The sequence below is a fragment of the Solanum tuberosum genome, unplaced genomic scaffold (assembly GCF_000226075.1).
Source record: "Solanum tuberosum cultivar DM 1-3 516 R44 unplaced genomic scaffold, SolTub_3.0 scf00432, whole genome shotgun sequence".
NCBI lineage: Eukaryota > Viridiplantae > Streptophyta > Magnoliopsida > Solanales > Solanaceae > Solanum > Solanum tuberosum.
This window is the reverse complement of record NW_006239355.1, coordinates 221,514-236,326: the sequence shown is the minus strand read 5'-3', so window position 1 is coordinate 236,326 and position 14,813 is coordinate 221,514. Positions and strand designations below refer to the sequence as shown.

General features: G+C 33.9%; 3 protein-coding genes across 3 annotated transcripts; 1 reads left to right on the top strand and 2 right to left on the bottom strand.

Moving 5' to 3' along the window:
• Nucleotides 1-110: 110 nt before the first annotated feature.
• LOC102597057 (actin-depolymerizing factor 7) lies at nt 111-1,138 on the bottom strand. The gene is made up of 3 exons (XM_006363256.2): nt 1,094-1,138; nt 581-840; nt 111-489 (listed from the first exon to the last, which is right to left on the bottom strand). The coding sequence occupies exons 1-3, from the start codon at nt 1,094-1,096 to the stop codon at nt 339-341; spliced, it is 414 nt and encodes a 137-aa protein (XP_006363318.1). The 5' UTR covers nt 1,097-1,138; the 3' UTR covers nt 111-338.
• A 6,142-nt stretch (nt 1,139-7,280) lies between these two features.
• Nucleotides 7,281-10,132, top strand: LOC102577679 (uncharacterized). Its single transcript, NM_001287882.1, is given in 3 exon segments — nt 7,281-7,747; nt 8,586-8,855; nt 9,303-10,132. Coding segments are annotated over 3 exon segments (1,344 nt in total). The 5' UTR covers nt 7,281-7,353; the 3' UTR covers nt 9,983-10,132.
• A 171-nt stretch (nt 10,133-10,303) lies between these two features.
• LOC102596399 (oxalate--CoA ligase) lies at nt 10,304-14,587 on the bottom strand. Its single transcript, XM_006363254.2, has 5 exons — nt 14,088-14,587; nt 13,542-13,998; nt 12,848-13,438; nt 10,838-10,941; nt 10,304-10,728 (listed from the first exon to the last, which is right to left on the bottom strand). Exons 1-5 carry the CDS (start codon nt 14,289-14,291, stop codon nt 10,510-10,512), a joined length of 1,575 nt encoding a protein of 524 aa, XP_006363316.1. The 5' UTR covers nt 14,292-14,587; the 3' UTR covers nt 10,304-10,509.
• Nucleotides 14,588-14,813: the final 226 nt, after the last annotated feature.

The window sequence follows — 14,813 nt, the reverse complement described above, 5'->3', positions numbered from 1 at the left end:
GTAATGAAAATTGGAAAGCTTGTCTTCAGACTTGCTGGCAAATGCTGTTGGTACACCGCGTCAATGTAATATAGAACAGGACAGTTTGAATTGTGAAATGAAGAAAAATTCTCTATGCGTCTCTTACGCGCAAGTTATACAATAGAAATTGAAATGAATGAGATCACAATCTGATGTTTCATTTAGGGGGGAAAAACAAAAGAATATCCAGAAATGATCAGGCTGATGAAAATGGAAGTAACACAGAGATAAGCTTATGACTAGGAACATAATCAAATAGGGAAAACACTAAAATACAACAGCATAGCGCATCGGCTTGGAGACGGATATGATGAGATTCAAAGTGCTCGCGCTTTTATAATGTCAAGGCTCATTTCACTAGGATCTGTTGCTTGCAATTCAACTTGAATTCCATCTATTTCTCTCTTGAATCTGTCCTTTGAACTCGCGTACACCATCTTCATCCTAACCTTTGATGTGTCGGGAGACCTAAAATTAATCCATGTCAGTTTATCCGAATATACAACATAACATTGGTAATCAATTGATGTAACTTAAATTCATAAATAGTGTAGTGTACCAGGCAATGAAGAAAATCTTGCTTTTCTGGCAATTTTCATTAGTAACGAAGTCGAAATCAAAGACAGCATATCGGCATTCATCTGCAGGCAGAGCGTTAGTGAAATCTTCGTAGGTTTCTTCGGGGTTTCCAAGCTTCTCCACAACCACTTGTTGGGCGTCAATTTTGAAAATGATGAACCTGTAGATTCTCTTTGCTTTTAGTTCCAAAAATTTCAGCTTACATTCGTCATGCACAGCCATTCCAGATGCAGCATTCGCCTGCATTCATTAATATGTCAAAACAGAGTCACCACCACATTAGTCCCCTCCCGCGAAAAATTACACTATTTATACATGATAAACGAATTTGTTTCATTTCGTATATGGCTTTTCCCCTGTTTATAAGTAGTACTAGTATTCTCTTAATTTACATGAAGGATTCCCAAGAGCAAGCACCAAAAATGTATGATATAATATGAAATCGAAATTAATTAATTAAGCTAAGTAGTGAGATTGAGTGAAAGATATATACCATGATGTGGTGTTGCAGGAGAGATCCTTGAATCTGTAAGAGAGATAGAGGAGACTGATTTGCATATGCATGTTTTTTCAATGTATATAAAAAGGAAGAGAATATTGAATAAAGGGTTGACAATTTTGGCATGTCATGTCCACCACGTCTTAACTCTGTTTCTTCCTTCCCTCATGTCATGCCATCACACTTCCAAACGATCGTGCCACGGACTCCCCCCACCCACTCTCACATCCAATCACTCATTTTTCCATCCAATGATTTTCATTCTAGGACCTAATGCTATTGTCGCAAGTAGCCTCTTGATGATTAGGGAGTGAACATTCCTTTTATGTGATCAGTCACTCCATTCCTGATTCCACCAAGTCATTTATCGAAAGTAACATACTCTAAGCTATAACTAAAGACAAAATTTGAAGTTTTTAGGGTAAAAGGTCTGAATTTTTTTCCAATTTTGACTGAAATTGTTGTTACGATATCAAACTTTATGGAGGACCTTTTATCCCTGCACTATTTAATAGTGTATTTTAAAAGTATATATGTGTTCACGTGGACATCATAAATACTGCATCATTGTAAATAGTAACGTGTCCACATGGGTATATATATACCTTTAAAATACACTATTAAATAGTGCAGGGCGTAAAATGTCCTCCATAAAGTTTGGTGTCGTAACAACAATTTCAGCCAAAGTTGAAGTATTTTTCAGACCCTTTTCCCAAGTTTTTAAGTTTAAAATTAATTTGTAATCAAATTATAGCTCATTTTAGTTACTAAGTTATAACAAATTTTCTAATATAAATACAAAATTTAAGCAAAAGCTACTAAATTGATTCAAACTCATTCCTAGTACTATAGCTTCTCCTCTTCGCCTTTTCATATTGACTTCTATATTACTACGACTTTTCTTTTTCTTGTATAAAATTTTAAAGGGTTTCTTTGGTTTCATTTTAAGGACACCTTTGTTATTTGATTGAAATTGGAAAAAAATATATAATTAAAGTTGAAGTTGAGAAAAAGTATTGAAAGTCAAAATTATAATTAGGCATTAATTTCAGGCAAAAAAAAAACATTTCACTTGAAACAATTAATAAACCAATTTCAAATCAATATATATTTTAAATTAGTTGAAATATAATTAGTCTCAGAACACTTCCAATCTATCAAAATCATACTCTACACATGAATACAAGTCCATTAATACTCATATCTTAGTATAGAAGTTTGGGTCAAAAAGTCAATCGTAAGAATCGGGTGACGAAATAAAAAATTCTTTCGAAATCATTTTACCCGTTAGATAAGGAACTCACATATAAAATTTCTTCATAAACGGAATTCAAATTTGATCTCAAATCATCAATTTACACTTTCTTAAAACTTTGGGGGAAAGTTCCAAAAAGATTCATTTTTTACTCGCGATAATTTGATGAAATTAACGAAGAATCATTGGGCAATTACCAAAAGAAGGGTTAGACACTTACCCCTACAAAGAATCTTTGTATATCCCATAAATCTAAGCTTTAGAACTCCCAAATTTCATTGCAAACGTGAAGGGTGTCTTGCGATGACGTAGAAGGGTGTTTGGCACAATATCAACAATTTCAAACTCAACCAAAAACCCAAAACGGACCCCGAAACTCATTTGGAACCCCCTAATATAAATCAATTGTGCAAATCAATCGTAAACACACATTTTGGACATGTTGGAATTGTCAAAATACATTCCAAGATTGTTCAAATCAAAAGTTGACCGAAGTCAACTCAAGAGTTCAGAAAAATTTAAAATCCAACCACATAACCAAAACACCCCTGAAAGCCTCGAAAATTGAGCCAAACTTCCACTTAGGCCAAAAATCACCAGGTGTACCTAGTGGAACAATCAAAACTCGGATCCAACCTCACCAATATCAAATATTGACTTTGGTCAAACTTTTTAAGTTCTAAACTTCCAAATCTCAAAAACTCCAAAAAAAACTCATTCAATCACCTCAGAAATCAAACCACGCATTTCCACAAGTAATAAATACCAATTCAAAGCTATGGAGAGGGTCGCACTAGAAAAAATAAGTAAAAAATACGAAACCACCTTGAGGGTCATTACATTTAACCTACTCGTCTCCTAACCAACATTAAACTAGGTGAACGAAATTTGATGAGTTGGAGTTTGTCTATGAGGCTAAAAGGTTAGAATTTTTTCATTTGATTGGGTTAATTTGTATATCATGCATGATGATCATGAAGTATACTATATATTTGATGTTGTATGTTGCTAAAAGACCTAATTGTTAGTATCAATCAAAGTGGTGTCGCTCCCTAGGCTTGACTTATTGAGATAAGTTTTATATTTTCTTGAGGACGAGCAAAAATCAAAGTGTGATCCACTTAGGTAATTCAAAATTGTAATCATGAACACAATAACAAACCTATACATTTTGATTTTACAATACATCCCCGATTGCTAAGCTCAATTATAGAATTTTACAATACTATCCCAAGTTTCACTTACACAGCGAATTATATAACATTGCCATGAAATTTTAATTATAAAACTATCTTGACATATATATATATTCAATTTGTTCAAACATGACGTTTTGGACGCATTGCAATTTGTAGTGCAAAACTTGATGGCCTTAACTAAAAACAATATACGAGGAAAAAAAGTTAATATCAACTTTACAAATCACCAAATTCCAACCTAAAAACACTAGTAGACAATTTCAACCTCTTTTAGAGCAGACTAAATATGGGCAATCCATATTCTCACCACATATGGGAAAAACACACGGTTCGTGATTTAATCAATTTTGTGGAGATAAGATGTCAACATCTAAGCATTATTGATAGGACAATGAAATAGGAGCAAATAAAATAAAATAGGAAGACAATTGTAGGTAGTCATCAAGTATATATAAAAGGAGGCAGATACTACAAGAAAATAATTAAGATGATGTATATGAAATGTCCCTTTATGAGCTCAAGGGTCGTTTAATTCGTGGATCATTAATGAAAAAATAATCTTCACTCCTAATTTATGTGACACAATTGAAATTCAAACATATAAATTTTAAGTTTTTTTGAAATAATTTTTTTATAAAAAACTATGTAAAAAAATATTATAAATCACAATAATTAACAATTTAAAAATATTTAAAAGGAATATAATGAAATTCCGGTAAAAAAAATTTGAATTGACTCTCAAAATTTTAACGGTGACACGTAAATTGGAACAAAAGAGAAGTAATATACAATTATATATGAATTCTTCTATAAAGATTAATTCATCCATACTTTATCCATTATTACATAAAATAATATGTAGATTAATGTATAAGTTACTAAAAAATAAAAGATTATTTGGTTTGTGAGATAAACAAATAATAAAAATTTAGAAATAAAATTTAAGATTATTTTATTTCATATTTGGTTAAGCTTTTGGTTTCTAAAGTAGCAATCTCGGGATTGTTAGACCACAATTGTGGTATTATTATGTTTATACAAGAATCAATGTTATATAATAAACTTGGGATAAAACATCAAAATGATAAATACGACTCTCTCCAATTCTTTCTGCCAAAATCTTAAAGGAAAAAATCAAGGTTGAAATTGAAAATAATTTTTTATATCTCACCTTATTTCGTGTATAAAATCAGACATATATTTTATATTATACCATCCTATATCCTATGTAAATCCACTGAACCAAACATTTATGAAAAATAAAATTATATTTACTAAATAATCTCGTCATTATATAATTTCCATTATAAACATGACAAGTTATATTGAAAACGAAAATGCAAACCAAACGAAGGATAAAAACTATCGAATTATGTATATGATTATTTTCTAATACCTCCGACCAAGCGATTCTTAATAAACTATTAAAAAGTGGAAAATTTATTAGGTTTCTAATTTATATATGCCTTCAATCTTCATTGATTAAGAACATGGAGACGTTTTATTGATAGGTGATGGTGGGACTCTAACTAGTGAACTCGACAAGCTAGCTTTAATACTATATTAAGTAATTATGCAAATCATCATTATCCAAAAGTTTAAAATAATATAACCATTAACCACCTCTACATAACATTTTATTGAGGAAATGTTTCTTTAAGTAGTACATGAATTCTTCCTCCAAGAAGTTATGTAGAAATTAAAGTTGTCTCATAAACTATTTTCTAATTATCTATTGAAAAATATTGGATAAGCGATAAACTAATAGTTTGTTTGGTAACCAATCAACTATAAAGATAAATTGATAATGAGTTAATTTTTTGAAACACATGACTTTTTGGAAAGTAACTAACAACTAACTAATCATAAAACCAACCAAGTAAACAGTTGTAACAATATAAAAAATTATTACATATATACAAAAAAGGATTTTTTTTGAAGAAAGAGAGTACAAAATAATGTTTTTTGATTTCTGAAAAAGATTAAAAGAGAATAAATCAATACTCCTCCCCCTCCGATTAAAAAAGAATGATTTATTTTTCTTTTAAGCCTGTTTACAAAAAAAAAATTCAGTTATTCACGTGACATAATTTTAATTTAGGACCACAATTTTTTTTTAAACTCCCTGCTAAATCAAACTAGATTTTTTTTTTACACAAAGAGAACATATAACAAAATGTCATACTGTTTATAACACTTAATTTATTCTTGATAAATTTTGGGAGACATACTGACCTACCATAGAGTCTGCCCTGATATTTTACGCACTCATATTTGGAGGATAAGGTGTGTAATAAAAAAGAAGCGTGGAGTGGTTTTGTTGTGTATATAATATGCATAAGAATTTTTTTTAGCCAGAAGTTTGGAGTTCAAATCTGCTGAATACATTATCGTTTTTTTATTAAAAAATGCTTTATCTTTTCATACAAGACTTCTCACACAAATCTAAATTTAATCGGGTATGAAAATTTTTTATGCAAATGAGAGAAAGTAATTTAATTTATTGCTTAAATAAGGGGTTACCAAATTAGGGAGAGAGAGAATTGTTTGCTTCATGACAAATGTTTAATGATGGATGAGCCTTTTTTTTTTGTTTTTCACCCGGTGTTTGGAGTCCACATTGGAGCTTCGACTAAATCCGAATCGCGCTCTGTAGGGCCCATTTGGGGGTGGAGCTCCCAACAAAATTTTCTCCATACCCAAGGCTTGAACCCGAGATCTTTGATTAAAGGTGAATCACTCCCACCAGTATATCACAACCCATGTTGGTGATGAATGGGCCATAGTTGATTACTCCTTGTCATCTCTCTATGAGAGTTGGCATTGCAACAAGCAACATGGGGATTGTTCTGACAAAAGTCCTTTTCATTTTCCAGTTGTTAAGAGTGAAAACCAAGTTTGGGATCTATATATGTAGGCCACCCTCTCCACAGTCCACATGGTTACGTCAAACGCCGTCACTCACAATTCCCCTAATATAAAATGACAATTCTCAAAGCATAAGAATAATGTCATGTGTACCCAAATCTTATTTTCTATTGAAAAGTGATTTCGATAGATCTTCGATTCAATTAAAATAATATAATATAACTTGAAGAAGAAAATAACGAGAGTAAAAAATGAAAGACAAAATTATTGAAAGCATAACAACGCAAACTAAAGTTACTACAACTATTATGATATGAAAAAACAACCCTTAAACCAAATATAAAATAGGAGATTATTATTTTTATCTATCTAGGATACAACTCTACAAGTAGTAGTATTTGTTTCGATCCCTAAATATCTGCGTACTATGGAAAAATAGATTTTTATTTAAAAGTATATGACGTGTTTCCTAATCACGTGCCATCTTTCACGTTATAAATTACTGCGTACATACAACACCTATACAAGCGCCATGATTCTGATATCCCAGCTTCTTTATTTTTAAACAAATACTCTTAGACACGAAATTAAGTAAAAAAAATATTCAAGGTTTTAAATTAAAATTATATTAAATATATCAAAATATACTTTAATTTTGTGGTGTTAAAAATATCACGATAAAAAGATGAAATTGAAATACTGCAAAAATTTTAAATAGACTAAAATAAAATATGATATAATATCCCCTAAAACAAAAAAATTCTGACATGGTTACAGTTAACGGCGAAGAAGCTCCGTTTACTCGCGACTCTCCAATATATATACTCTCCCTCTTCTGTGTGGCATTTCTCCAAAAATCAAATTCTCTCTTCACCAGTTAAACCCTATACCCTCTCTCCTACAAAAAGTCACTCCAAAGTTCATCAGCAAGAATGCGTGAGATTTTGCACATTCAAGGAGGTCAATGTGGAAACCAAATCGGAGCTAAGTTCTGGGAAGTTATCTGTGCCGAGCACGGCATTGATTCCAGCGGAAGGTATCAAGGAGACAGTGATCTTCAATTGGAGCGACTGAACGTGTACTACAATGAAGCAAGCTGTGGAAGGTTTGTTCCACGCGCCGTCCTCATGGATTTGGAGCCGGGAACTATGGATAGTGTCAGATCTGGACCTTTTGGTCAGATTTTCAGGCCTGATAACTTCGTTTTTGGCCAGTCAGGTGCTGGTAACAACTGGGCGAAGGGACATTATACTGAGGGAGCGGAGCTTATCGACTCGGTGCTTGATGTTGTGAGGAAGGAGGCTGAGAATTGTGACTGTTTACAAGGTACTTGACAAGTCTAGTAGAGTCAATTCCCTTGATCTAACAATTTCACTGTTTAGTTTTTTTTATACATGTTTCAGTCGTTATGTTTTATGTGTCCTCTTTGATTTCTTGAATTTCTGGTAGGATTAGTGTTTATTAAAGTCATCGCGTTTGAATTCGATTTTACTAAATCAATGCGCTGCTTATAGTAAACAATTGAGTGAAATGTCACAGAACACTTTCATTCTGGTGGTGTTTTGTTATTATGTATATTTATCTCTAGTAATTTGAAATAGATTGTTTATTGTGCTTCAGGAGTGCATTTTCTTGGAGTTTAGAGATACAGTATCTCTTTGAATGAGCGCTTTGATGTGAACTTAGGTTTCTTTGTTTGCGCGTATGAAGGACAATGTGTTTTAGTTCAATTTTTTACTAGAACAACTTTCATTCAGCAAAGAAAATTTGTGTCTATTTGGCAAATATGCTAGTTTATTGAAAATAATTGAGTTATAAGGTACTTAACAATGTATTCAGGTTGATTATTGTTTCTCCTAATGGCTATATGATCATGGTTGCTGCAATTGCTTGAAACCTCTTTGCTTGGTTTATCTCTTATTTTTGGTCCATAACAAAGTACATGAATGCAATTTGAAGTTTAGCAACTTAGACCCTGCTTGAATGAGAGTCCATGATCTAAATTTGATTTGTTCTGTTACCCTCTAAATGAGTAAAAGATTGGGCTGGCTACCTTTTTCTTACATCTTGTGAAAGCATTTTGAGCTCAATGTAAAATACCTTTTCAACTTGTTAGTAATCTGATATGTTAAGCAAATGAATATGGATTTTGTTTTGGTTTCAGGTTTCCAGGTTGCTCACTCTTTAGGAGGTGGAACTGGATCAGGAATGGGAACACTCCTTATATCTAAGATCAGGGAGGAGTACCCAGATAGAATGATGCTTACTTTCTCTGTGTTCCCTTCCCCCAAAGTTTCAGACACAGTTGTTGAGCCCTATAATGCTACTCTTTCTGTTCACCAGCTTGTTGAGAATGCAGATGAGTGTATGGTGTTGGATAATGAAGCTCTTTATGACATTTGCTTCCGAACTCTCAAACTTACTACTCCGAGCTGTAAGTTGCACCTCTTCTCAGTTAGCTGTTTTTTTCTTACTAAATGCATCCTGATAGTTGTGTGTTAAATTTTCATGTTGTGTTAGTTTTATCATCTATTCTTGACTTAAAATAATTAAATTGCAATAAGCTGAGGGAGGATGAGGTGACATTCTTTTATTTATGTGTTGGAATTTTTATATGTATTACTGTTCAGTTGATTCAACTACTTATTTTAGAATATTTGCATTTCTTTACAGTCAACATTATGTCCAAAAACTTTTTGATTGTGTATGATTCTGTTTTATTATCACTACGTATTAGTGCTTGTCCTTTTTTGCCCTTTAGTTGGTTTGGAAATCACACTCAGTCCTAAATTGGGGCATGAAAATGAGTTCTATTACATGAATCATTATCATTAATATGGATTTTGTTGATTTATTTACTGATGGATGATGTTTGCCTCAGTTGGGGACCTAAACCATTTGATTTCTGCCACCATGAGTGGTGTAACTTGCTGTCTCCGTTTCCCTGGTCAACTCAACTCTGATCTCCGCAAGCTTGCTGTTAACCTCATCCCATTCCCTCGGTTGCATTTCTTCATGGTTGGATTTGCTCCGCTCACTTCTCGTGGGTCGCAGCAATATCGAGCATTGACTGTTCCTGAGCTAACACAGCAGATGTGGGATGCAAAGAATATGATGTGTGCTGCTGATCCTCGTCATGGTCGATATTTGACTGCTTCAGCTATGTTCCGTGGAAAGATGAGCACCAAGGAAGTCGATGAACAAATGATTAATGTGCAGAACAAGAACTCTTCCTATTTTGTTGAGTGGATCCCTAACAATGTAAAGTCAACAGTCTGTGACATCCCTCCTACTGGTCTGAAGATGGCCTCAACTTTCATTGGTAACTCCACCTCTATTCAGGAGATGTTCCGTAGGGTCAGTGAGCAGTTTACAGCTATGTTCCGAAGAAAGGCTTTCTTGCATTGGTACACTGGAGAAGGTATGGATGAGATGGAGTTTACTGAGGCTGAAAGCAACATGAACGATTTAGTTTCTGAGTACCAGCAATATCAAGATGCAACAGCTGAAGAGGAAGGTTATGACTATGAAGATGAGGAGGATGAACCACTAGAATCTTAATGAGTTCAGGCTGTGGAGAATTTTGAGTGCAGTTATATAGTAGTGATGTTAAGCTTTCTATTTTTGTTTTGTGGTTTGGAACTTTGTGCTGTTTGGCTACCTTGGTGGCACAATTATTGATTCCTTTGCATTTTAGTTGGTAATGCTTCATATGCCTGCAATATTGAATCTAGTTCTAGATGAAATTCATCAGAATGGGTAAATGATTTTATTTCTTGAGCAACATACCATTTTTACTTTGATTATAACTGTCTAGTGTTTATCATCTTTGTGGTCATATTGGAAATTGCAACAAGCTCAGCTAAAAGCTATAGAGAGCAGTTCAAGTTTCAGGATATGTTGTAAAGTTTATTACTACTGTCTGCTATAGACAGCTTTCTTACACTTTAAATTGTACAAGTCTTAACAAAAATTCATTGTAAAAATAACAGTGTTTAACAACTTTTAATGTGCCTACAAAAAATAATATTGCCAGCAAAAATAATATGTTAATAATAATAATTATTTGAGAGATGATAGTATTATTTTCAAGCTCCGAACTTAGGCACTTTAGCAGTTGAGATCTGTGCAAGGAAGTGCTCTGCAACAAGTCGTCGTTGAATTTTTCCAGTTGCAGTTTTTGGAAGAGAATCAGTCATGAACACCTTTTTGGGGACCTTAAAGGCTGCTAGATTTTTCTTGCAAAATCCCAACACATCTCCTTCGTCTATCTTTGACCCTTCGCGTGGAATGACAGCACAGTTTATCTGTGAAACATGAAGGGTATCTGAATTAGACTATATTATACATGGCAGAAAATGAAGTTTTCTTCAATAGGTGATATGTTTCCCCCAGAAATTGAGGTCATTTTGTTACCTCTTCACCATACTTGTCATCAGGAACTCCGAAAGCAACACCCTGAGCAATCTCCGGATGAGAAACAAGGACTGCATCCACTTCAATTGGAGATATCTTTTCCCCTGAAAATTGTAAGATGGAAAATTGCATATCAGAAACTGTTCATGAGGTGGTCGAAAGGGTTTAAGTAAGCGTTTAGACATGTAATATCGCAGTTAATTATGATAATATAGTTTATACTTTTCAACATTTTCCTAATTTCATTTTTGTATTATTCTGCTGACACCTTAGGGTCTACTTAATTTTCAAGGCAGGCTGGCGGAAGCTATGTTTAGATTTTGGAAAAAGACATTATGGAATAGTTGAAAGAGGAGATGTCAATATCACAAACCAAAAATTGGGCAAATAATGAAAATTACGATGGAGAAAGGCTCTAAGTAAGCTGTTACATCCTACCTAATAATAAAAGGGCGTTGCAAGCCAAGTTTGATGGCAACCACACATTTGCCTAAAAACAGTCGATACAAAAAAAAATACTACTAATAGATAGACGGTCCATTCTAATGTCCTACTAAAATATTCTCCAGAATTTTAAAAAAAGTTTAAAAAGAGAAGTCAATAATGCATTTCATTTCTTATGTACAATTGGGACATTGACCTTTAAATATTTTCAAATAAAATTTACTATGGAAACAAAACTTTTTCTATCAAATAGATCAATCAATTAACTATGTCTTAATGCCTATATTTGTCCACCTTACATCTATGAATCTTTGGTATTTATTCCTTTCTATTTGAGTTTATTTCATTCCAATACATCTTTATGAATAAAACTTTTAAAATATATTTGGAAAGCCTTAGCCGTAAAACCACTATTTAGCTCCCTTTGTTTTAATTTTTTGATTTTGTTTTGACTTGACATGAAGTTTAAGAAAATAATTATTTTTAATCTTGTGATCCTAAATTAAAGATACTCCATCAAATGTATCAAAATACCATTTAATTTAGTGGTCTTAAACATATCATGTAAAAAATTAGAACTAAAGAGTTGCTAAAAGAAGAAAGAGACGTTCTTTTTTAAATGGATTAAAAAAAACTAGGAAACAAATTAAAATGGAGAAACTAGTTTTTCTTAAAGTACAAAGAGTTTGAACTTAATATCCAAAGGAGTAATACAAAAACGTGTCATCTAACTTGAGTATGCATATAGGATGCTCAAAGTTGGCCTTAGACACTTACCATATAACTTGCCTTTATACAAAGTTGAACAAGTAGACACGCATGTTTTATGTGACATAATACATGTAGGACCTAAGTTGCTCAGACTCTTCACTTTTGATGCCGCACCCGTGTTGACAAGACGTGGGTGTCGGTGTGGGATCCGTACCTGATTTGGTCAACCAGTTTTGGATACTTTGACCAATTTCAAGGGAATTTTTTTGGATAGATTTAATGATTTCTGTAATCAAAACTTTCCTTTTATATATAAATTGAAATTGATGAAAACGAAAAACCTTGTATATATAAATTTCTATTGCCACTACCTTTCCTTTTATCTCCTTCCAAGATTCTCCTCGAGTTCTCTACATAATATCTCATGATTTATGTTTTATAACTCTATTTTTAGCCAAATCCTAGCACCCGTATGCCCAAGTCTGAAAATTTAGGTCATAGAGGATCCGACCTCTAGATCCACACCCATATCGGACATCGCCACCCGAGTCCAAGCAACTTAGGGTAGGACGGCGTGACGCTACATAGGATGCGAATTGCCACATTGGATGCAACATTCGGCATGTATGTCTGTTTGTTCAACTTTATACAAGTTTAAGCATATACTCAAAGTTGAAGGGTATAGATATCAGCTAAAATTAAGTTACATGACACTTTTGTGGCTTATGTTTCTAGGAAAGCATGTTCATACTTCACATCAATACTAACATCATGCATTCAAAAGAAGCACTTTGATAGACAATCAAAATCACATTGAATATTAACAAGAACTTTATAAAGTTGAAATCGACATACCTCCACGGTTGATCAACTCCTTGATCCTTCCAACCAAATGCAAATATCCATCAGAGTCCAAATATCCCACATCTCCAGTATGAAACCAACCAAATTGAAAAGCAGATTTATTAGCCTCAGGATTATTCTTATACCCTTTTGTAACATTTGGACCCCTAATGCAAATTTCTCCCTTTTCATCAGCCCCTTGTACCACACCATTCTCATTCAATATCCCCAATTCTTGTCCCACTGGCTTCCCTACTGACCCTGGCAAATGTGGACCATTTTCTGGTAATGGATTTGAACACATCAAATGTGTTGCTTCTGTCATTGCATATGCCTCTAAAACAGACGCACCAAATGCTTCCTCTAACCGTGCCAATACGGATGGTGCAAGAGCAGCACTGCAACTCCTAATGAACCGGAGTCTCGGGTAAGAAGACTCTGGGTTGCTGAAATGACGGTCCAATAGGATCTGGTGAATGGTAGGCACCGCGGTGTACCATGTGGCGTTGGACTTGATCATGTCAGACCAGAAAGATGAAGCAGAGAATCTACCGGAAGCAGGGAGCGTTACGGATCCTCCAGCACCAAGCGAGCTTAGTAATCCTGCAATTAGACGGTCAAATTAATAAAATGTTCAAAAATTTGCTAAGGTCAAAATGAATTGGATGAATTACGAGTACTAATTGATCGATTTGGTCATATTTACCTGCAATCAATCCATGAACATGAAAGAGTGGCAACACGATCACTGTAGAGTCCGATTCAGTGAGTTTGTAAACCGATTTAATATTGTTCACTGATGATACTAAATTGTGCTGTGTTAGGGGAACGCCTTTTGGTCTGCTGGTGGTGCCTGATGTATGTAGAAAAAGTGCAACATCGGATGGATCATTCACAATTTCTGAAACCAAATCACAATCTGATAGCGGACTACTCGGGCTGAGAGACACATCGGAATCGGAATTGGGCAGAGTCACCTTAATCCGAGGAATATTGAGCTTTGCAGCCGCTGCTTCAGCTGCCTCATTTCCTTCTTTTGCAATTAGCAACAGTTTAGACTCGGAATCTGATAAATAAAACTCGAACTCTTCGGGCATATACGCTGAATTCAGTGGCGCTGCTGTGGCTCGAACTCGAATCACAGCTAAAAACATAATCACAAACTGAAAAAAAACACATTTGTTACATGTAATACAATTAGGCATACAAGAGCGCATCATTTAATTTGTATATACTGAGAGTGCAAATATACCTCGATAGTATTGGGAAATGTGAGAGCGACCACATCACCGGGCTGAATACCAGCAGCAACGAGTTGAGACGCGGCTTGTTCAATAAGTTGTTGTAGCCTTTCATGCGTGACAATGAATTTTCCCGAAACAGATATTGCGTTGCGGGTAGGGAATTTTTCAGCAACAAGTTTCAATAACCTTGTAAGCGTCAAATTAGTTGCCATTTTTTCCAACAAATAAAACAATAGAAGAAGATTAATTAGTTGTAACACAAAAAATTGAGATGAAAATAGAGTTGTGATTGGCAAGGCATATATAAAGAGTATAGAGTAAAAAGTGGCGGCCAATATAAATGCAAAGAAGTAGGAAGGAAGGGAGGATCTAATTTCAAGTAAAGACGAGGAAAGGTAGGTATGGCAAATTACAAGTGGCAAATTCTTGGAGAGTGCATATTTCCTCAATTCGCTCGCGTCCGTTAGACGCTCAATCCATAATACTAGAAGAAAGATTGTGAGAAGGAGTCTGGGAGATATTACGAGTTAGGCTGAATTTAATAACTTTAATTTAAATATTTATATTTTTATTAAACAATATATTAAATATGTATAAAAATTAAAATCAGAATTCAACTCTTAATAATAAATATTCCTCATGTTCCTAATTATTTGTTCTCTTTTGAATTGACACACCTATTAAGAAAACAATGATTAACATAGTGAATTGACCATTTTATCCATATTAATTAT